Source organism: Hippoglossus stenolepis, chromosome 23 (assembly GCF_022539355.2).
Source record: "Hippoglossus stenolepis isolate QCI-W04-F060 chromosome 23, HSTE1.2, whole genome shotgun sequence".
In the NCBI taxonomy this organism is placed as follows: domain Eukaryota; kingdom Metazoa; phylum Chordata; class Actinopteri; order Pleuronectiformes; family Pleuronectidae; genus Hippoglossus; species Hippoglossus stenolepis.
In genome coordinates this window covers 7,508,643-7,532,995 of record NC_061505.1, presented here as the reverse complement: position 1 = coordinate 7,532,995, position 24,353 = coordinate 7,508,643, and the positions used below count along the sequence as shown (strand labels likewise).

The window sequence follows — 24,353 nt, the reverse complement described above, 5'->3', positions numbered from 1 at the left end:
AAAAAAAGAATTGAACTGCAGTCCGGTCACTGTCAGACATCTTTAACAGCTGCAGCTACATCCCATTCACGTTTTTTTTTTTTTTTACACAATTCCTCCTGATGGTCATAATATGTCGAGCTCTTCCCTTTAACCTGTTTTTGACCTGTCACTCCGGCCTCTGTCTGGATTTCCATCCTCTAAAGCAAAGTATAAATCTCTGATCTCTTTTTCTCTCTTTCCCCTCTCTTCACTTTCTCCACTTCATACCCCCCCCCTCCCCCCACCTCCCCTCACTTCCCTCTCTTTCATTGCAGTTGCTGGCTTCGCCTGGACACCTACTTCATTTGGAGTTTCATAGGACCGGCAACCTTGATAATTATGGTAAGCGTAACCCTCCCTGTCTGCTCATTAACCCTACTTAGCCTGGGGGTCGTCGCTTTAAACGGTCCGCCGAGATCCCTTTTTTTTTTTCTCCCAGCTCCGATCCTCCCCTACCCTCTATGCCCTGTTGAGCATATATGCCACCGCCGGGCACGGAGACGTCCAGAAGAACGAATGAGGGGGTGCAGGGAACGTATCCCAGTTTGTTACCCTGCTGCAGTCACCGGCTGCGACGGTTCTGGAGGGGGTGGGAGACTGAGAGAGGGAGAGAAAGAGAAGGGGAGAATGAACTCTGCTCAGTATGCAGTGTCGGAGTAATCCGCACTGCCATTATGATTGATTTTGTTCCCGTTCCAACTTGTACTCTGCCTTTTTCCATCTCCTCCTTGCAGACACACACACACACACACACACACACACACACACACACACACACACACACACACACACACAGGGCTCTGAGTGCAGATACACGAATATCACACACACACTTTATGTGTCTTTCCCCAACTAGGACAGCCCTAATTCTCTAATAAAATGGCTCATTTATTGATCCCACTGCTTTAAATCTGATGCAAGACTCGTGTTCTTGTTAGATTTTAAGTTAATGCCAAGCTCTAAATATCACGGTGCCACCAGAGATTTGCTCCTAATTGTCCAAGACACCACTCAGCTATGATAATACATATTTTGGAACCAGGAAATTAACCTAAGAATATCCCCAGCAATGAAAAAAAGGGGCCACATACTCAAAATACCACCAAAAAAAATGTGACTCTCCAACATTTTTATTCCATCTCCTGCTGCCCGGCTACAATCTGGTTGCTAAATCCAGACATGAATAATGCACTTTCACGCTCCAGTTTGAAGTAATCATTCACAATTCATCTCTGTGAGCCTCATGACTCACTGTATTTTTTTTTTTTACTTTTAGATTTACAAACACGGGTATCTCTGCAGGAAAGAAGGCGAGAGCTGCAGATCCAGTTCTGTCCCTGGGCATTTGTTGAGGGTCTGACCATATGAAGCAGTTAAAAATGATGAGGGGAGGTTTTTTTTTTTAAACTTTCAATTCATATTAGGGGAATGTCACATGCAAACAGCAAGTAAATGTAAGAAGAGCAAGTGGAAAGCTCACTAATTGCTGTCGATTTTGAGGAGGCATTCTGAAAAATAGCCCCAGTGCCACCACCGGATTTGAGTCAACTTTTATGATAACTGACTCGCTGGGGAAAAAAAGGGAAATAATGAGATATGCCACAGTGGCTCTGTTTAATGTATGTTTAGTTTCTTTTTGTGGCTTTTTGATACGCAGCAGTCAAACATAAGACAATGTTTCATTTCCCCGACTAATTACAGTGTGTTTGGCAAATGTAGGTGTAAAAGTTCAACTCACTGAGATGGGCTCGATTCGACTGTTTGTAATTTCTATATCCTAATACTAGTAATAATATATAACACATTTGATCTATATGGCACTTGTCATGCTTAAGCACAAACTACATCCCAATTAAAAGAGAGTAGATATTAGAATCAGAAACCCATGAAACCTCCATGGAGGGAACATGACAATAAATATATCAACGGCACTATGCATCAAAATTATGTATAATTAATTATAATAAAGTGTGGTTAAGTTCTAAAAGATCATCAGAACAAAATAACCTCATGTGTAGTGAATATACTTCTATAAAATGATAAAAAAAAAGATAAGTTTTATTAGATTTTTAAAACAATTAAATTAAATAGAGAAGATAACACAAAAACAATATAATAATAGTAATAGTTCATAAGTAGTTCAAATCTCTTGAATATATATCCTGGAGCTAGGCCATGGCCTTGCAGGTAATTGCTAAAGCTTTATAATGTGGCTCAGGGGATAGAGCGGGCCGTCCACCAACCAGAGGGTTGGCGCTTCATCGCAGCCTCTCCTCCATTCTGAATGCCGAAGTGTCCCTGGGCAAGACACTGAATCCAAAGTTGCCTTGACAGTTGCCTGACAACTGGGCCGACAGTGTGAGTGGCGTGCGATAGAGTCAGTGCTGCACATAGACGAGCGTGTGTGTGACTGGGTGAATGACAAAACTCTATTTTAAGGCGTTTTGAAAGACTAGACAAGTGTTATATAAATACCAATAAATAAATATTACATTAACCATTGAAAGTAAGATTATTCTAAAGAATTATGTGGTACTTGGAGATATGTCAATTCAAAAGTGTTTTTTATGGCAGTGGGCACATAAGTGATATTGCAGGAAACATGAGATTACAAATGCTGAACCTTTTTCGGGGCATTTTCCCCCGAAAAAATCCCCCCAATGCCAGATGTGTAATTTTGTTTCCAGATGTACATACTGTAAAGAGACGGCAGCAGTGTGACAGTTACTCCCTGTGGTTGCCTCTGAGTGTGAATCTGACGAGACACGTGTGGGCAACTCAGACGGAAAAAGGCTCCCTCATTCAGGAATGCAGCTGTCTTGTCCCACCGTTCCCTGTTTGCTCCGCCGCAGAGTTTTTCGTAGGATTTCTCGCTCTGTTTGGCAAAGTGGGAAACCACGTCCGGCTGCAGCCGTCCAGCTTTGTGCTACAAAGTGCCCTGATTTAAAATGAATGGAAGCGAAACAGGAAACACGAGCTGCATCCCCTGTCTCTCACTCTCCCTCTCCCTCTCTCTCTTTATCTCTCTCAGCTCAACGTTATCTTCCTGGGCATCGCTCTCTACAAGATGTTCCATCACACGGCCATCTTGAAACCAGACTCCGGTTGCCTGGACAACATCAAGTAAGAGCAATCGCATCATATCTCTCCGTCCATTAGAAATTGTCCCGAAACACGACTTATCTTTGTTGCAGAGGATGTTTCAGTGCGTGCATGTGATCGGCTTGCTTCCACCGAGCGCACCCCCCGACAGCGCTATTGTCCCCAGTCCGGCTCAGTTTAACGAACTGAGCAACTTTGGGATGTTGCTCTGTATTCTCCGGCGTTCCCGAGCAATTCGCGTTACCTTGCCTTCCTGCTTTGATATTTCAAAACCTCATTAAAAGCACTTAAGGTTGTGAATTCCCAACCCGAGGGGGCCCGGGAGTCTGAGGCCGCAAGGTAAGCACCTCCCATTATGCTGAAAGGTCGTGTCAGGCAAGGTTAAAATCAAACATGTATTCTGTTGCATCTCCATCATTATCTGAGGAGCACTGTTGTCGGGCCCGGGGAAAAGGCCAGGAGACAATCTGACAGACCTGACCCCGTGTTATCTTGGTGTCAACATGCTGCCGATGAATATTCATATTGCGCTGGTGTGTGTGTGTGTGTGTGTGTGTGTGTGTGTGTGTGTGTGTGTGTGTGTGTGTGTGTGTGTGTGTGTGTGTGTGTGTGTGTGTGTGTGTGTGTGTGTGTGTGTGTGTGTGTGTGTGTGTTTGAGTCTGTTTATCTGCGTTCGCCTGGCTGCTTTCAGATAATGTGAAAGCTTGAGGGACAATGATGGTTTTAAAACTTCGACGCAAACTTTGTCTGGTGTTTACAGGTTTGTCAGTGAACGTTTGAGGTGTTTACATACGAATGGAACAACTTTGTCAAGATTTTCGCTAAGGTCAAGTTGGAAGTAGTGAAAAGTTACCATAACATTTTCAGACTCTAGGTTTCTGTACATGGATGTGAAGTGGAATATTTATTTGTTGATATTTACCCTTAAAGGCCCATACTACTGTTTCCACATCCAACACTGACATGAAATGTAATAGCCTAATGTTAATGCTCATTTAAGCTCTGTTTTGGTCTCCACCATCTCACCAAAAACGGTAAAGTTACAATCAAAACCATTGACCTTATTCTGAAAAAGACATTACTTTGATTAGTTGCTAATAGAATATTCCATTCATATTCCTGGTAACCTGTTGCAGAGCATAGTCTGATTATGAAGTCAAGCTGTTGGAAACTATCGTATGTTGAAATAGGACGTTACAATGCGATGAGCATATATATATGCATGTTTTCATAATGTGACTAAGGTCAAAATACATCATGTCTTAATTCAATTATTGCTTAATCTTATTCAGGTTTAAGTAATTACGAGGAATATTGTCTTAATCAGGTTAATAACAAAGTATGTGTGTCCATGTAAACCTAATCAGTGACATGAGAAAAGCAGTGCACTCCGGATTGTCTCTGCACTGAACTCAAACAGACTTATTCACTTATAAAAAGTTGTTTTTACGATCTCGTGACCACTGCAGAATGACACAGCTCTTCTCAGTGATTGTCTTTGACGTGAGCCGCAGTTATCTGGTGTCATGGCACGGTTCATCCACAGATGGTGTCAAGTTGTTGTTCTGCCTGTTTTACTATGATGGATAATGGTCCCTGCTCTGTTTTTGCTGTCTGCCTCACTTTTTTCGAACACACTCTGGACACATTAGTCTCCTTTATGGCCGGCGCTCTGGCTGTTTTTTTTTTGTGTTGCATCACAGCGCTGGTTGTGGCTCAGCACAGTAGCCCCTGTCTGGCCTGCACAGCGATGCACATAAAGAAACAATCTTCTCAGAGCATGATGTAGCGTGCTTTAGCTGCGGCGTTGCAGACCACACTGTGCCAGTGTGTGTTTTCCACCACAGATTCACTGCAGGTTATCCTGAGCCGACCCACAGTTCTCAACCTGTTTTGAACTGCTGCCTCTGAGCAGGACCACAGTGTGTTCACCAGGGGCGCCTGAAGATCACATGTCAGAGGAGGGTGGTGCTATCTCCCCTTTACTACATGTGTAGAAATTATTTTACCCGCATGTTATAAGTTTCAATGCAGCCTAGTTATAATGTAAATGTTCACTAGATGGATGGCGTCTCAGTGAAATCGGGCTGCTTCACAGAAACTAGTTCTACAGTGTGGCTTAGGGGGATAGAGCGGGTCGTCCACTAACCAGACGGAGGGATCGATCCTCGGCTCCTCCGGTCGGCACAGGACGAGACGCTAAACCTCAAATTACCCCTACGGCTGTGTATGAATGATGTGGGACAGAAACGTGCCGTGTGTAGAAGCTCTGTATGAATATGACTTGAAGTCTAAAGAGCTTTCAGTCATCCTCAGGAACAGAAAAGTGCTACATGCTGTGTACATATATACATATTTACGGTAGATAGTATACCCAGTGTACTATATGCTGAAAATAACATTAACATAATATATTAACCTGTTTAGAGAGTAAAATAAATAAGGTTGTATATATTCACCTCCAAAGATGGATTTGAAGTAAACGTGGGTATAGGTTTGACACGTTCCCTGTGTAAAAACAATATTTTGTTAAAATAGGTGATTGATATAATGCTTTAATTGGATGATGCTACATTGCCAGGTAAGTATAACTTTATAAATCACCAGTTTGAAACCAGCCTGAGCTTATTAACAAATACTTAAAAGGCAAAGCTGATAACAGGTTTATGAACAGCTGGTGCAACACAATCATGGTGTTATTGTTAAAAGAGACCTTCCTGTGTGTTGATCCTTTTCGAGACTAAACCCAGGTTTCCCTCCCGCCATGTTAATAATATAAACACCCAAAACTTGACTCCTCCCGCAGTGGTTCCATTCGTGTTCCATTCTTTTGTCCAGGTCTTTCATTTTCATCAGATTCTGTGAAATCACAGGCCATGGTTCATCCGTGGGGACAAAGAAATTTGAATTAATCGTATTCACTCGGCTAAAATGAAATTACTGAAATTAGGTTTATGGTGTGGGAATTGTGAAGCCGCTGCAGGAAGTGTTGACACAACCATGAAGGTCAGACGCCGAGACCTGACTTCTGAATGATCTGCTTCTAGATTTGTATTTTCTCTTATTTTTGAGTCGGTGAATGATGGAAACACTGAAACACGGCCTTCATTTCCTCACAGTGTGGGGCTCTGATCACCAGCAGCTCTGCTTGGAGAAACCAGAAATACCTTATATACTCAGACGTATACATGTTTTCATACTGCGACAAAGTATGTACACTGAATGTGCAAATAAACACACAGGCCCAGGCTCCAACATGAGAACTAGACACGTTGCACGGTGCAAACTCTGGCAGGAATATATGCAGACCACCTGCAGCTCACACGCACACGCACACACACACACGCTTGGCCGCCTCTGTAGCTCATGCACCGACTACGTGTTCTGGAAATATATTGCTTAGCCGAGCACCGTGATACAGCTCCAGACCACAACTGGACCAGAACAGCAGGTACATGAATGAGAAATGGACTGAGCAGGATTATTCCAGCAGAACGTTTTTGTTCTGGCATAAACGTATCACAACGTCTGGAATACAATTTAGTGATCTTAAGGATTTAAAGTCTGCTTATGTTCCATCTTCGTGTCGACTGCCTTGAAGAAAAAGAAGAAAAAAAAAACATATTGACTGCCAGAGTTCTCCGTGTCGTATGATTTATGACACTGGCCGCACGTAATGCAGCAAACACCTGACCTCCCGACCCCCGCAGCTTACTGACTTCGAAACAATCTGCAATGTTTCAGATCGCCATTGGAAAGCGGTGCAAAGCCGCGGCGCTTTTTGTCAGCGCTCATTCATCTGATACAGTTTTTAAGTCGGGAGCCATTACTCAACACGCCGCCGCGCAGACACTGTCGGCTAAACGGCGCCGCTCAGCCGACAATGCATCGCCACATCACAACAAGTGGTGGGAGACGGTGGGGGGAAAAGATGACAAAAAAATAAAGACATTTTCTTTTTATATCTTCAGCAATAAAATGTATTAGATCCCTGTGATCTCTGACTATAAAAGCGGATCTTCTCAGAATCCTTATCGCCTCGTGTTTCTCTTCGACGCATCAAGGTGAGCCGGTTTGATGATCGCGGCAGCGCGGGTTAATTAAGTCTATTTAGCTTCCTTTAATGAGGTGCATCTGCATCCGTCTCATCTCTCTGCCCTTTGCTCCTTCTTCACGGTTTGATGTCACGTTTTCTGTTTAGATTTCATCACGTCGCTTTGTTTGAATATGAATGTTTCATGTCTCTTTCTCCTGCGTTTCTTCTTTTGATTAGCTTCCTGCCTGTTTTTCCGTATATTATGCTGGTGCTTATCTGTAACATCTCTCTGTTTCTCATCTTCATCTGCTTCTTTTTTTTTTCTTCTTCCTCTTCATTTTAGCTACCGTTATTATGATGGATGTGTTATTGTAGAGTGGCACTGGTAAGACGTTCCTCAGTAGAGGGTGTAAAATAGAATTAATATTGTGTTTGATGTGTCTCTCTCCCCCCCCTCCTCACCCGTAATGGAGACAGCGGCTGCCACTGTCCTGTGATTCATGGATCACAACATGACTTTTACACCGGCGCGTTTTTAAATACCAAACTCGCCTCTGAATGCGGCGCATTTAGAGCATGATGGACCGAAAGTGTGAATTCTGTCTCGCTCAGCTTCCCCCTCGACGCGGATACGAACTTCAAATGATGAATGCTAATGAGGATGATGTCAAAGATAAAAAAATATATATATATCTCCGCCAACGTGAAAAACTTTTGATGTCTTAAACACTTTGAGGTGATTAGCATTTCAAGCATTCCTTTGGTTTAATGATTAACACACCGTTGCATCGATCGCAGCCCGTAAAGCGACTTCATGCAGATTTAAATAGGTTGAATTGACCAATTGCAATCTCATGCATAAATGACGAGTGGCACTGCGGTGAATGGCACCTCTGCAAAATTAAGTCATTTTGAAGGAAATTGGTGGTAATTTGATGCCACGGTCTGAAGTAGTTCTCTCCACGACTAAAAATGGCTCCTTTTTTTCTCCCCGGTTTCTGCTCGATGATTAGCACAATAAAGCATCTCTGGCTTTTTTTTTTCTTCGTGCTTCAGATGCCTGGAAGCTGCTCGGCTGCAGCCCTCAGGGACGGATGGTATATCCATATATCGCACGGTCGTTCAGACGCATCTATGGCGCTGTGACAAGCGTGGTTCAGCTTAAACGCTTAAACTGCTCCGATCGGTTTGACGCTCTCAGATTTGTTTGAAAAACACATTTAATTAGAATTATTCATAAGCCATCTCCAACCTAATGATGCCAAGAGCACGAGAGGATCCGTAAGTGATATTGTATTGGCGTCGGCGTTTCGGCGTGCGGCACAACTGACAGGGTAGAAACACTGAAATGCGGGCGTCTTCGTGTTGGAAGTGAGCTGTTATGCTTTTCAGTGACTGCTCTGCCGTCTCAGAAGTTTTTTTTTTTTGCCTCAAGGCTCCTCTCTCCGTGCAGCCCCTCAAATTCATCCTCATATTTTTATCTGATAACTCCAGAGTGAAGATAAGCCATGTGCGATATGAGCTGCAGCCTCTTCATATCCTGTCCTCGCGGATGCATTTCTCATGACCTCTCGTGTCTTTATCATCCGCCACCCTTCGGAAAAACTAAAAAAGCCGCCTAGTTTAGAGGACAATACTCTGCTCTCTTCTTGCCCACTGCTTGTGTTTCCGTGTCCATTCCGGGGGCAATCGCCTTGATGAAGTACCTCCACCGCCAGGTCATTAAGACAGCCCTGGGAAAGTTATGTTTAATGGTCGCCCCGGTGAATTCATAAATCATTTATTTTGCCGCACACCTGGCCCATTTATAACGGCTTAAATGTGAAGGTCTGCCAGCATTTATGAGAGGAGCGAAGATACTCGCGTGAACTGAGATAATTACGCCCGTGCACCTGTAAATCACTAACAAATCCCTTCCCGGAGACACTATCTGGCCCCTTCCTGTGAACGTAGCGTTATTCTCCTCTGCCAAAATAAACCATCTTCCTCCTTTGTGTATTGTTTCCCCCTCCATGTCTAAATTTGCTCCTTGTATCACTGCCCATCCGTGTCCTTGTCATGTGATTATATCTATTTCTGTGTCTTCGCTTATTGTTCTTTTCTGTTCTTGTCGTGTTGCTCAGCTATCAGGATTATGAACCTGAGATCAAGTAAGGCAAAATTGGACGTGGGTCCCTTGTCCCTTGTCCCTTGTCCCATGATGCCATCTTTCATTTACTCCCCCGCCCCCCACCACCACCACCACCACCTTATGAGCGAATCTGGACCCAAATCCATCTCGCTGTCGCTCCCCGGACTCATTAACATGATTTATCGTGGAGTGCTCAGTCATGTTGAAGGCCGCATTAGTGTGCACACACCGCTCCTGTGTTACATATACATGGTCCGCAGATGTGACAAGCAAGATTAGTTTTAAATGGCACCTGTATCTTCACTGTGCTCTCTGCGGAAAGATTAGCACTGAAACGCAGACATGGCGCTCTTGTGCTCTTCTGTCCGCATCCGACCCGTGTGAGCTCCCATTTTACTGACCTTCCTTTATCATGTAGGAATCTGCAGCTTTGTAAAGAGGTTATACCAACATGTGAAAGAGGAACAGGTACAGGAGACGAGGAAAGAAACAAATTTAACAATTTAAGTTCATTGTCATCTGTGATTAGTTCCCTTTCCCTCTTCATTTGTTTTGTGACTTTTCTCCCTCTCAGACAAAATGTGGATTTAGTTGTAGAACTGTTTTCTTTTGGATATTTGTTTAATGTAGTGAACTAAATATTGTATTTTGGTTCAGCTTTCACTGCGTCTCATGCAGTTCGAGTCACGTTTAAAAACATCTTCACCACATTTCCTCTGTCCGATGGTTTATTAGTCGTTGTGTCTGGATTCCAGATCTTGGGTGATCGGGGCCATCGCCTTGCTGTGTCTGCTGGGCCTGACCTGGGCCTTTGGTCTGATGTACGTCAACGAGAGCACGGTGGTCATGGCCTACCTGTTCACCATCTTCAACTCGCTGCAAGGAATGTTCATCTTTATCTTCCACTGTGTCCTGCAGAAAAAGGTACGGGGAACTCTGTATTGTGACCAACTTAAGCAGATTTGTTTTTCCAAACTTATTTGTATTTTTACCCAAGTAAAACGTTTGGTGATTACATTTATTTAATGCTTCAACAAACGTGTTAAGATTGTTGTAATTGTTGGCTAGTTTGTGGTGTGAGTATCTTTGTTGTGTTTTCGTACAGGTGCGTAAGGAGTACGGAAAATGCCTGCGTACTCACTGCTGCAGTGCGAAAAGCGTGGACAGCTCCATCGGCTCTGGGAAAGGCACGGCCTCTCGAGCTCCGGGACGCTACTCCACCGGGTCACAGGTGACAGGACACGTTTCTTCTTCCCCTGTATTCTACTACTTTTTTTTATTTATTTACCTCCTGAATATATTTTGCTGTGTTTTTTTTATTAGGCCAGATTTATGCTTATTCAGTGAATCTTAATCTTAAAATACATATTGCAGAGGAACTCAGAATGCACACAGTAGCTGGAGGAAAGAGGGTACATGGTTCTAAATAATACACTGATGTGTGCATCCATATACAGAACGAATGAGAAATTATCTTAAAGGTGACTGTGTGTGTGTGTGTGTGTGTGTGTGTGTGTGTGTGCATGATATATTTCAAGGAAGTGTAACCAATGTCCTTGTTTGGGAGTTGATAACAGGTGTGTAGCGCTTGTCGAGTTCAGCATTTCCTAAGTACATAAAGTCAGCGTGCGGTTCTTTTTGCCGCAGCAGGTCCGGGCTGCAAACTGGCAAAGCAACACTGAGTCACCGACTGAAGCGGCGGCTCGAGCCTTGTGAGGAATGTGTTCACGGTCACGAAACGCAGATCCGAATGTCTCTGCCAAGATATGTGGATCCTGTGCGCGAGCGAGTCTCTCCGCGCGGAGCGAATTGTTAATTGATTCCTCCCACAGTTACAAGAAGTATATGGTGAATAGCCTTGATATACTATAATTGAACATCATATCCACATTCCAAAGAGTGTGATTTCCTCCCAGTGTTCAATTATAAATAGTCCTCGGAGTCGAGCATGCAGTGGCGGCCCACGATACAAGCTGGATTCTGCATGCAGATCAAAGTGTTTAATTATACACAGGGCTTTGACAAGACGGCTCTAACCTCGTGCGCTCGCTTGATGCAGGAAAGGAAACCCTCGCGAATATGTGGCTGTTTGTCGCTAACTACGAGGCATCTGAGTGAATGTGTGATCAGCAAAGTACACGCTAACCCGTGTCCGAAAAAACAAGAATAAATAGCAGTGGCGTCCTTTTCCAACCCATCTGGGGAACAACATGACGTATGGTATGTTAATGAGATGTTGCTGTGTCAGTGTTGCTGTCATGGTGGGTTGTGTGTGTGTGAAATAACGAGTCCCACAGAGAGAGCCGTCTTGATCAGAGGACATCTGCACGGGCAATCACGTGATTCACTGTGTGATGTATAATGTTACGTGTAGTGGGTGGGGACTGAAATCCAGGGCCAATCAAGCACCAGTAACCACATGTTCGATACCTATCACACCGAATCACAACGCGGATTTCGGTGCCTGAGCACATGTCTAGTTTGAAATACACTGAACCTCAAACTTGAGTCTAAACAACAACAAAATACTTGAAGCTGTTAAACATGTGGCTGTATGTCACACGAAATTATTCCGACACCGGAACATGATGCAGATGATTGATACGGAAGGAATAGGACAAATTTAATGAAGCCTTAGACGACACACAGGATACATTTAAAGGAGATGTAGGCTTTGTGTTTCACTGCTGGTGTGACCCCGTGTCAAACCCATCAGCCGGCACTGGTCCTGGCTGTGGGTAGGCAAGGGATGTTTGTTTTTCGGAGCTGGAGTATTTTGGTCGTATTAAGAATTGAAACTGTTATCTTAGTTAGTTTATCATGTTGAATTTCAACTTCCTGTCTTCCCCAGCAAGAAAACAATCCCTTCTTATTATTTTCTAAGAAAAAAAGTATCCGCTCCTGCACCGTTTCGGCACCAATGCTGTTTTAAAAGTATCGATTCAAACCCAGTATCGGGGGAAAAACAAACAAACAAACAAACAAATCCTAGTTCGGTAACAGTTGCTCTGACTCCAGCTCACATTCCGCTCTGTGGTTGGCCCCCTTCACCCTCAGCATCAGCCCCTGGGACTCCATCATAATTAACCAGAGTGAACCCCCCTGGATTGAGCCTTTGCAACCTGACACGCTGATTCACAGGAGCTTGACTGATGACTTTATTATTGACTACACCTATCCCGGCGCCGGCGCTCATCTTTAATTGGAGGTTACTTCTCCCCTCAGCTGACACGTCTCACAGTTTTACTGCTCCAATCAAAAGCTGACATTTAGTTTTTCCTGCCTCGCGTCTTTGCCTTTATTGTGTTGAATAGCAGGTGAGGAAAATATGCAACACGTTGTTTCCTCCACATTCTAATATTTTGCTGTGCTCGAAGGAAGTGTTCTGATGTGTCCTGACATGTTGTTTGTCTCCACAGAGTCGCATCCGTCGGATGTGGAACGACACGGTCAGAAAGCAGTCCGAGTCCTCTTTCATGACCGGCGACATCAACAGCTCTGCGTCCCTTAACAGAGGTACTTGGCCAGATATTTTCTTACATGACTCTGCAATGCACCAGCTTTCACCAAATTACTAATGCAAGAGATTTTCCGTTTTTTTTCCAGTAGCTCATCTGTTTTTTGGGGTTTTTTTGGTGACACAGAGGGTTTAGAGCATCAGAAGTCTTTTCATTTTAATAAGTAAAGCTTTCAAATGGAAAAACCTTAACCCAGCTTCTCAAAGTCAAGGCCAAACTGCAGCTTCAACTCGGATACTCAAATCGTTAAAACTCCCAAGTAAAAGACACATTTTTCTTACTTGGCTTTTTATTAGCAAATATTGAAGCGAGGTCTTAAACATGTGTCAAAACTGCCGTCAGTCGCCATATAACTCATGTGACTGAGGGTGTTTATCAACATGCCTGACTGGGTGAAAGAGGACGTGGTTGTGAACACAGGGCCGAGAGTGAGAGGGTGAAATCTTTTGGTGTCACACTGGTTCAGAAAAGAGTTTCTCCTGTTGGCTTTTCTTGAATCTTTTCACCCATGGAGTTATTCAAAGGAGCATGCAGTGAAAAAAACATTAATCAAAAATGTCACTCAACAAAATTAAATAAAGTCCAAACGCTCACTCTAACATTTAACCCTACGGATAATTTAGAATCTCCAATTAGTGCAACCCCAATCTGCCTGTTTTTGGACTGTGTTGGGAGTAGCTAGGAAAAACCCTTGCAGACAAGGGGAGGGCGTTCCAACTCCACACTGAAACACCCGATTATGAAAATCCTACTTTTGTTGCATGTGATTTCTGTGCAAAAAACTACCTCTTTGTTTTTTTTCCCTGACTGCAAAATCCTTGAATCGGAAACTGGGCATTATATCAGAAAGAAAGAACAAAAACATAAAACTGCTGAATCACAAACTAAACTAGAGTAGCACTCAGTAGAGCGTGTACCATCGCCAAGGCCCAACAGTCCCCTTAAATCCAATTAAGCTGCACCAAAGTTCACACACTCATAGATATCAGTTCCCCAAACATGTCAGATTTTTTTTTTTTTTTTATCATCAGGGGCCATGAATTTTTTCCTTTGGAAAACAGTGGAAATGTTGAAAAACACCCCATCTCACAATGTTAACAAAGAAAAGTGAAAACCCAAGTTTTGTTAAAAATCAGTTCAGTGGGTTTTGTGTAATCATGCTTAGAAACAAACAAACACACACATGGACAGAGGTGGCAATATAACCTCAGGAGATACAAACGGATTCAGTGGAATTTGAAAAGAAACATGTGAATATATGTGACAGCCACAAATTGATTACTGGAGCTAACTGACTGAGGAACCAGACTGCATCACATCCGATAGCGTCCACACTGGTGTCTCTCACTGGAGGCTTTGAGTTCCACTCAGCTCAGGGTCTGAATCCACTCCGGGGCGCCTGCAATGCGTCGACACTAATACATAGTTACAATGATGGATTAATGTTTGACACACAGAGGAAGTTTCCGAGATCTCAGTAATTAGGCGCTCGGCTTAGCACCATCAACAGATCCAGCTTTTATCCATGGTGGGTGTGGGGTGGTGGGGGTGGTGGTGGGGGTGGGGGGCTGAGCCAGTGCTGGGGTCGGGAAAGAGGAAGAAAAGAAATCTATGTGGAAGTTCAATAAAGACGAAAGGCGGAGCTCCAAATTATTTACGCACTTTAATACCCCTACCCACGATCTGGTAGAAACAACACTCACCAGGACCTCAAGTGTGTATTACTAGGTGCAATCCTAAGTGTCATAAGGAACAGATGCAAACAGAATCAGACATGCTTCTTGCTGATTTTCCCCTCTCGCACTCTGGCTACTCCCCCCTCTCCATCACCACCTTCGCATCCGAACCACTCGAGACGAGCCGCGGCGTCACGCAATCATCTCGATAGCGTCGCCATGTTCAGTTTATCCCCGGCGTTCAGGATTATTGCCGCACAATCAGTGTGTTTTTGGAAACGGTCCAATTCCCCAAACACAAACACAGCGAGCGGCGGCGGCGGGGGGTCTGTCACTGGAAGGATTTGAAAGGGGGCCGGTGTTTGTGCAATACACTGTAATTAGGGCAAGCGGCGGCGGCGACATCTTTTTTTTTATTTTTCAGTCGAACATTGATTTCCAAGCAAAAACATAATGTGCCTAATTAATACTAATCTAGAATTAAAGTGATGCTGAAATATGAGCCCAAATCAGCAGGAACGCAATCATTTTATTAATCCTCTCGCTGAGCACAATCTTCCAGGACGGTAAATATTTCTGCAATTAAAATTCTCATCAAAAAGTAAGTCTGAAAAGATGGGTGCAGTAATATTCACATATATCTTCCTCCGTGATCGGTGCAGTGTAATTGCTGTGCACCGCTTCTTCAGATACGAGATGTTTACCCGGCTCTGGACGCACATACATGCATCGCCCTCACAAGTCTTGTTTTGAGCTTCTTTGAAAAATAAGAGCATCATATCATGTTCACAGGAGGAGGAGGGGGGGGGGGAACAACTTGCAAACAGGAAGTGAATGCAAGTCAAAAACATTTCCTGCACACTTTCCTGATATTCTGCATAATGTATTCAAACGCTTGAAAATTAATTTTTTTTTTTTCTTCTCACACCAGTGAGGGAAAAACAAACATCAGGGAATCTGTAGCATTCGTGTTTAGGATTGCAGCCTTCAAAATCGTCCGCTAATCACGAGGCTCAGACTGTGAAGGTTGCTCTGCCGCGTTAGTATGTGGTCGGGGGAACCGATGAGTCATTCCCGGCGAGATCCTGGCAACGGGTGCAGCGTGTGAGGACAAGCGGCGGATAAATAGAAAACAAGCCCGTGTTGGGTTATGTGTGCGAGGGAGGCGGGGCCGCTGCAGACTAATGACCATCATGACTAAAGAGAGGACACGTCGCTTTTTATTCAGAGGTTATTTCAGCAGAAAGAGAACAAGACCAAATATGAACTTTGCTCTGTGGAGAGATGGAAATTAAACAGCACTCCGGCTCAGAAGATTGGCTCAAACAATAATAATAGTGACGCACGGACTCGTCTGCATTGCCTCGCTACGCCTCTCAAACTTTTCATTCCTATAAATATAAAGTTTAGAGTAGCAGCACATGTAGCACTTTGAAAATCATCGGCTATTTTTCAAACAGTGACATATATGAAGAACAAAGCTGGAGATTTTCTGGGTCAGACACATTCACAATAACTGGAAAATTGCCGGAACATTAAAATTAGTGGTAGAGCACGCAGGAGGAAGGAAGTGATGCACAAAATGTCGCTGCAATTAACACGTCAATAATGGCGTCTGGCCCTTTTCGCCAAAAGCTCTAAAATCGTTCCGAGTTGACATCTTAGCTTGGCGTCTTTTACGTGTTTGACGCCTCTTTTTTCATCCTGAGATATACGTATTGCGTCCGTCGCTTGAAACGTCGCCAACACACCCACTTTCTCTGACATCTTCTCACCGTATTCCCACATGGACTCTCTGATGTTTTACAGATGTTTTACTCTGGCAGGGAAAGTTTCAAGCAGCATATTTTCTTTTCTCATTATTTTCAGCCTTGTTAAAGACCAAACGATGTCCTGAGAAGTTGTTGTATTCTGTCCTGTTCGAGTCGTTGCTGTTGTTGTAATTTCTGTCTGTTAACACTGGTATGCTGCCTGAATGTGGAGCTCAGAAATGGGCTTAATACTAATGGCCGGCCTTAGCGATAAATCTAATACACTCTCCATTGGTCCCATTAGCCATGTCAGTTCAGCTCTGCCACTTTCATGTAGCATAAAAAAAACCCTCACATTAATGATCATGTGATCATTTGGGTGTTAATGGCTGTCATTGCTCAGCTGCATCTGCCTAACTGATATGAATGTTCTCTCTCTCTCTCTCTCTCTTTCTCTGTCTGTATCTATTTTCTGTCTCTCCGCTCTCCTCCCCCTGTTTCTTTCTGTCTCACCCTGTCTCTTTCTGGCTGCTCCAGGGGCTATGGCTAACCATCTTATACCAAATGCACTCCTACGTCCTCATGGCACTAACAATCCCTATAATACATTGCTTGGGGAATCGGCAGTCTATAACAACCCTCTGGGCATGTACAACACACAAGGTGTGCTAGCTTCTTCTTCATTCTTTAACATTGTGTGCAGGGCAGTGTTTTTTTTTTCTTTCTTCCATGTCCTGGAAAAACTACGAGGTCTCTTCTCTGTCCTACGAGAAGAAAAAAAGCAACTTTTTGATTGGACATTTTAAAAGTTACGGACTTTAGCTGAAAGTCCAGTGTTCACCCTCGAGAGATTTTACAGGGCTTTAATAAGACAACAAAAAAAAAACACTGCCCCAAATGTTGTGTGTTAACAAACTGCAGCTTTAGCAGAAAAAAAATCCCACAGGTTTGATCCGTGGGGTTTTTCATTTGTAGGTGTGTCCTGGCTTCTGGTCAGGGGGGCGTGCAATTCGCTTACACTCTTTCACGGCTGATTGGCCGACACAGAGATTATAAAAAAGAGGAAATCAACAATGAGTGCCGATGGGAGCAGGACACATCCCCAGCCGTTTATCTTAAATGTGCTCTAATGTCGTCAGTGGAGCTCGTCAGTCATGTCCTCTGTCTCCTTGTTTTAAGTGTCAGCATTTCTTTCTTTTTAATGGGCAGTTGGACTGTTGTTCTGGGGTAGATGTCATTGAATCTGATTTAAAACACGAGAGCTTCCATTAATCTGATTCTCTCAGTGCTTCAATATTTTCCAAAACGAATTCTACCCCTAAAGCTTTTAATTGTAATGATTAGAAATTCATAAATTCAGAATGTGGGTCATAAGTCAAGATTTGTGTTCTATGGGGGAAGTTTAAAATTTTCTTAAGCACACCAAAAAATTAGATCTGACTATTAGAAAGCACCTCTGATGAGCCACTTATCGATTAGTATTCTAGGATCAGTGCTTTTCAGCATTCAGTATGAGATCTCAGTGATTTGAAGAGTCTGTAAAACGGAGATAAAAAAAATCCCGAGAGCTTTGATCAGAGGATAATTTATGTGCACTGTACGAGTACTGCAACGGAGCTCTTTACATAAGGCCGTAATTCACCAGCATTGCCATAGATGCAATATAAATATCCGCGAGGAGGGAAATGCTAATGCATCATGTTGTGGTTCTTCCTGCGGGTTGCAGGAAACTTTGCATGGTGACTTAAAACAATTGCATTCTGGGAGCATTTTTTCTTGATGCGTCATCAGCATATGTGTATGTGCACATTTCTCTTTCTACCTGTCACTTGTTATGCTTATTGTGTTTTCTTTTTCTTCTTTCCTTTCCCTCATGCTGTCCCTAAAAGAGCCCTACAGAGAGACAAGTATGGGAGTCAAACTAAACATTGCTTATCAAATGTAATTGACTTTGGCTTTTACTTTCTTTACACTCAATGATGGCAGGGGGGGGGGGGAATAGAAAAACATAAACTGTACCTCCTTTGGGGATTAGCATCACGCTTTTGACCAGGCCCTCACCTTCTCAAACAGACCCCAAAGAATCGGTGTAAATCGCATTGTGAATTCCACCGATGAGCGGAGATACTTCTCCTTACAGGCACGCGTCCTTTGGCTCGCTTGACATCACGCACTGAATAAGTTAATCCAATTACAGCCAACATTCAGACTCTCCTCAACATTTCAGAAGGCGCGTCAATAGAAATTGATCCGTATTCTTTTTCGGCGATTACCGAGCGGCCTCAGCCGTTGTTCGCGCACTTAATCATTATTTATCTTTTTCTCTCGCCGCTCACTTTGTTGGAGCCGATGAACTTCTTGAAGGTCTCGGGGAATGCGTCTCGTCAAATTTTCAAGAGTTCACACTGCGGGGCCCGACGTTTTTTTTAACAAGCCGGACGTCCTTGTCTGAGGTGCTTTGAATTATCGTCAAAAATTTGGCTTTGATGTTGCTAGCGTGAAAATCGATAAAGTATTAAATCTACAGCAACAGGGGAGAACAGAGCGTCTCCTTCCTCGCAGCGTGGTTTTGAACTAGTTTATGTTTAGAATGATGTATATTGTTACATTGCAATGCTCCTATGGGACAATATGGCTGGGGTCCGAGTTTAAAGCTGGTGCACTGGTTTGTGTTTACTTTATGAAGTGTGAAATGCATGGCTTTTTTTGTTGTTGCTTGCTTTGTGTTGTGCCGTGCTTTGGCTTGTGTGTGTGTGTGTGTGTGTGTGTGTGTGTGTGTGTGTGTGTGTGTGTGTGTGTGTGTGTGTGTGTGTGTGTGTGTGTGTGTGTGTGTGTGTGTGTGTGTGTGTGTGTGTGTGTGTGTGTGGCGCACATTTATCTGTGTTTTCATCACTGCCAAAGAATAATCAGTTAAAGTTAATGAAAAGTGAAATTGGGTCTTAGAGAATGTTATTTTATTTTTTTTCCTCTGTAACAAGGTAAGTGTCTATGATGCTCACATACAGTATAGAGGCTTTTAATGTAAATGCAGTGCTTTATGTCTCGTCTAATCCAAATACTATAGGGTCTTTATTTCCACTGAGTGCACTTTATAGAAATGTGGATGACACAAAGTGCTGAGAGTGCTCGAGGGGTCAGGATGTGTTTCAGAATAAAAGCGCCACAGTGTTTGATGGATGTAATGTGTGTTTGTAAAGATGGCTGACATTTAGCTGTGGCGATTACATCCCATCAGATTTCACCCTTCTCATTCGCCCCCTCTACCCCCCAACCCGACCCATGTCTGTCATTCCAGAGGGAATCCTGAACAATGCCCGGGATACAAGTGTCATGGATACTCTACCACTGAATGGTAACCATGGCAACAGCTACAGCATCGCCAGCGCCGAGTACATGAGTGACTGCGTCCAGATCATTGACCGGGGCTACAACCACAAGGAGACCACCCTGGAGAAGAAGATCCTGAAAGAGCTCACCTCCAATTATATCCCCTCCTACCTCAACAATTCCCACGAGCGCTCAACCGAGCAGAACCGGAACCTCATGAATAAGCTGGTCAACAATGTCAGCAATGGCGGCAAGGATAGCGGCTACGGGATGGGCTTGGGAGTGGGCATGGGCATGAATGTGGCACTGAGCCTGGATGACCACTCAACTTTTGGCCCACACCATGACGAAGGCCTGGGCCTGGAGTTAATCCGTGAGGAGTCTAACGCCCCGCTGCTGCCCCAAAGACCGCCCCCTTCCCTGCAGGCAGTGGACAACCTTCACAGTCATCTCCACCCGTCAGCGCCGCCGCCCCTGCCCCTGCCCCACCACCCCTTCACGTCCACCACCGCCTCCTCCTCGTCCCGAAGGAGGATCCCCCAGGAGAACAGCGAAAGTTTCTTTCCCTTACTCACTAACGAGCACACCGAGGACGAGGGCTCGTCGCCCACCCACAACCACCAGAGAGACTCCCTGTACACCAGCATGCCCATGCTGCCCGGCCTGCCCGATGTGTCCGCAGGATCTGCCGACAGCTCCAAAGACGGCGGGGATGCCAAGAGCCCGGAGGCCAGCTCGGACGACGTTTACTACAAGAGCATGCCCAACTTGGGCTCGCGTAACCACCTGCATCAGCTGCACTCCTACTACCATCTAGGGCGGGGCAGCAGCGATGGCTTCATCGTGCCGCCAAACAAAGAGGATCTATCCCCAGAAGAAGCCCACCAGGAGCCCTCGCATCTGGTCACCAGCCTATAGGCCCCAAAAACCACCCACCCAATAGTGTCCCTCCTATTACCGTAGTCCTCCTCCTCCGTGTCCTCTTGTTCTATCAGTCGTTGGCAGTGGTAGCCTTTCTTTTTATTCAGTGTTCTGAAGACTGAAGCGGAGCGAAAAACAAACTGTGCTCTCGCTGTTGCTGACCACAACCAGGATAGCGATTGCGACGTATGGGGGCGAGTACGTGACTATATTTGGTTAGAAAAAGCGGGAATCTGTTGATGTTGTGTTTCCCCCCTCAAACCCCGTGTGGTTTGGCGTGTTTTGTCTCGGTGTGAAAAGAGGCAATTGCTCGAGCAGGATTGTTAGGTCTCAGAGATAAAGTACGACAGTCGAAAACGGAACTGCACAGCCCCCCCCACCCCACCCCACCAACTATACAAGTCTAAATTATAGACTTCACCATAATAAATGGGAAATTTAAAAAAGGACTATTTTATTATTCTTCTGTATCTATATTGACTTTTTGAAAGATTTTCTTCCTCTTTGGTGAGTTGCAGCACATTTTGTTTGCTGAAGTGTCCCTTCAACGAGAAAAAAAAAAGGAGAATCAAAAAACACACAAAAAAAAACATTTTGGACAATTACCATGAAGGAATTATTGATCGTATGCTTTCAAGCATAGCTGTTCTTTTTTTTCTTTTCTTTCATTTTACTGTAATAACAGTTGTTAAAAGAGGGAGAAAAAAAACTAATACAAGAATTATGAGATATTTCTATGTAATTGTACAGATAACTAGCATTGCACATAATAGTATGCTTTTTTTGTTTTTTGTTTTTTGTTCCGAGCAAAACCCTTTTGTCTCTGTAAATGTAGTGATTAGGAGAAATTTTGTTCTGTTGTGCTGGCCTCTCTGGGTTTCTGGTAACAGTCTGTTTCTTTTTATTTTTAATTTTTTTCTCCTCTTTTATCACTTTCCACACATAATCATCGTAATAGAAACAAAAATAACACAAACAGGTATCCCTCAGAAAGGTTCATTGTGCATTCTGCATCTCTATTGGCATTCAGTAAACGCTTGTGCTTCTCCGAAAAAGAGAACAAATGGAACATTGACGAGCACTAGGCACTTGTACAAAAAAAAAAGAAGAAAGTTGGCTGTTTTACCTATTAAAGAAAGAGCTTTTGGAGTGAGGAAATACTGGAAGTGTTTTTCTTTTTTCTTCCTCCAGGAGAAAACATATTTATTTATTTGTTCAAATGAACCGTACTAAATGGGGGAGCGGAGGTAACTTTAGCGGCACAAATACCTTTTTATTTTTATTTTCATGGCTTCTTATTTATTCCTTTTTTGTATTGGTTTCCAAGCTGAATGGCATAGCTAATATTTGTTGTAACAGTGAAACTTGTTTACCAACAAATAAATCCCTGATTAAGGTTCATAACTTAGCTGCGGGGGGGACGTTTTGTCTGGGCCTTGGAATCACTTTTGTACGGATACCAGTGAAGGACCTCGACACACGATGGAGCGATCAGTTCTTTTTCTTTTTTTTAATCATCAGTTAATCTCCCTCATTAGCCCTCTGTCTATTTCAGTGCCAAATACATTTGGCCCAGCAGCAGTGGATGTGCTCTGTATGCTCTGGTCTGCTTTACGATAGAAGCAGTTGATTTCATAAGCTGTAATAAATATTTCAATATCATCGCTGGTGTAACCAATCGATTCTTTCCAGATACTGTGTGTTTGACATGAGTTTGATAAGCCGCGCAGGGGAAGCATGAAAGACAGCGGGGACACTCATCTCGGCCGTGGACAAGAAGAGAAGTAAGTATGCTCTGTAACCGCTGTTCTTATGGTCATCATCAGAATATAATCATTATATTCTTCCACTATAAATTAAATCTGATAATAAAAAATGTGAATTAATAATAGATCAAATGACTGGAATGTTGGAAAAGGTGTCATCAAGAAAATTATACCCCGACTGTTTTCCTCAGATTTATGGAGCATTTATATTGTTTTTGGTTTAATGTCGTGTAATGTCACTCTTTTGGTTCAGTCTCATTATTCACCACGTTGCAGCAAGCACTTTTTGTTTAGATCAGTAAAACCAAAAGTTTACAACCTAACCAGCCCCAGACAACAAAGAAACATACGTCCATTATTGGACCCACAATTTAAAAAAATGTTTGATTGAGACCAAAGTGATGCAAAGTTAATAGAATTGACATCACCCCAAACCCATGCTAATCTTGCTCTGACCAACTGTTCAACCATCGGTGTCTGAAAGCTGTGGGGAGCAGAGGTGGACCTATAGCTTGTTGCTGTAAGTTTGAATTGAATGTGTGTTAATGTTTGGGTTGTTCTCTTAATAGTGTCAGTTGTGCATTTGACATTACATCGAGGAACTTGAATGAACAAATTAAACGATGGCTTTTTTTAATCCCAGTGTTCCAAATACACACAGATAAGGAATAAAAGTAAAAATGTATAATACGAGAGTTTAAATGATATATCAATAAAGCAGTAAACCTATTTTTCTAGATGCACAACTGTGTTGGTCTACGTAGTATTTCCCTTTTTACTTGTCTTTTACAATGTCTGTTTTATGTTTACTACACTGTGCATGTTAAGTATTGTTGAATGAAAAGGGCGACGTGAGCCCCTTTTCACAGAGCTGTGACTGTGATGAAAAGCTGAGTCACTGTGAAAACTCGCCAGGGACGTGTGGCTCGGCCCGGATCCTGCGTCAGAAGATGGAGGCAGCTCCGGTCCGTCCTCTCGCCCGCGTGCGATCTCCGCTTGCCAGATATGACTCGGGTGGACAGAAAGTGCTCCGGCTGTCACCGCCGCATCACTTTGACTGACATTTGCAAACCCGGGCGAGTTCCTGAAATGTGCTGAAGATGTGACTCTGACCCCCTTATATCCACTTTCTTGATGAGTTGTTACGCGAGCTCATAGGCCGCACCGGGCCCTGACGCTGCCCAGGAACATGCTTGCGTGGCACAAAGCACCAGAGGGGAATAAGCAGCACTACGGCTCACTGCCCATTCACAAAGAAGAAAAATCCATAGAATGAAGTCAGCGTGTAACATTTTTTTTCATCAAACATTATCCTTCATTCACACTTTGTTTTTCTTGCCCAAGTGAGAATAATTTCTGAGCAGCACAGGTGGACGTTGTATTGATTTTTTTTTTCAGGCTAAGCCATCACACTTTAGATAAATCCTTAATTACTAAAGCTTTTCTGCTTACCTGCCGAACCACAAACTTAGTGTTGACATGTGCTCAATGCTCTTAAAGTGGAGCACCGTGACGCTCCCACAGAAATAATCGATATACCGAGTTTGTGCCAGTTTCTTTTTTTCCCAGAAACCTGTCACACTCTTAAAATGTAGGCGACTGTAAAACATTAAAATGCTATAATAGGAAAACGCAACCATCTTCCTGTTAATGTCGGACCTGTGGGTTAATTTCAGTTACTTTAGAGGATTAAAAACAGTATGAACTACACATTATAAGCCCCGGTTGAAGTTCCCTCTGGCGAGCATTAGAGGATCCGTGTGATTGGAGATATCCTTGTTCCTGACAGTTGAGGGCATTCTCCACTTTCCCTGCATCCCTTCTCCAGCGCGCAGCTCCTAATATATGACTGATTTATTTTACCTTATCCTCAACGTGAACTGCTATTGAACTCATCCGCTTTACTTTTACTTTTAAGTCGACATAATCGGATACAATAGCATTTTAAAAACATCTGTGTGTGTTTTATTCCTCTGCGGTAACGTTATGACACAGTGGACAGATTTAAACTAGGATATAAGGTCTTTTTTATGTTTTCACACTAATTTACACAAGAAAATGTAGTAGAGTATTAAGTATTAAGTATTTGTAAGCTGTCTGTTCT

The 24,353-nt window shown here is 43.4% G+C and overlaps 1 protein-coding gene across 8 annotated transcripts in view; it reads left to right on the top strand.

Annotated features, from left to right (window-relative positions):
• The window catches only part of LOC118102439 (adhesion G protein-coupled receptor L3), a 202,458-nt gene extending 180,313 nt beyond the window's left edge, over positions 1-22,145 (top strand). For 6 of the 8 annotated variants that reach the window (XM_035148615.2, XM_035148614.2, XM_035148608.2 and 3 more), the window contains 6 exons: positions 297-363; positions 3,053-3,144; positions 10,046-10,214; positions 10,396-10,521; positions 12,710-12,806; positions 19,531-22,145. In XM_035148615.2, the coding sequence (XP_035004506.1) occupies positions 297-363; positions 3,053-3,144; positions 10,046-10,214; positions 10,396-10,521; positions 12,710-12,806; positions 19,531-20,480 (1,501 nt within the window). In that variant the 3' untranslated portion in view covers positions 20,481-22,145. Of the gene's footprint in view, positions 1-296; positions 364-3,052; positions 3,145-7,502; positions 7,545-9,282; positions 9,310-10,045; positions 10,215-10,395; positions 10,522-12,709; positions 12,807-16,772; positions 16,899-18,124; positions 18,143-19,530 lie in introns of all 8 variants that reach the window. The other 2 variants (XM_035148603.2, XM_035148604.2) reach the window with 1 other exon arrangement.
• Positions 22,146-24,353: the final 2,208 nt, after the last annotated feature.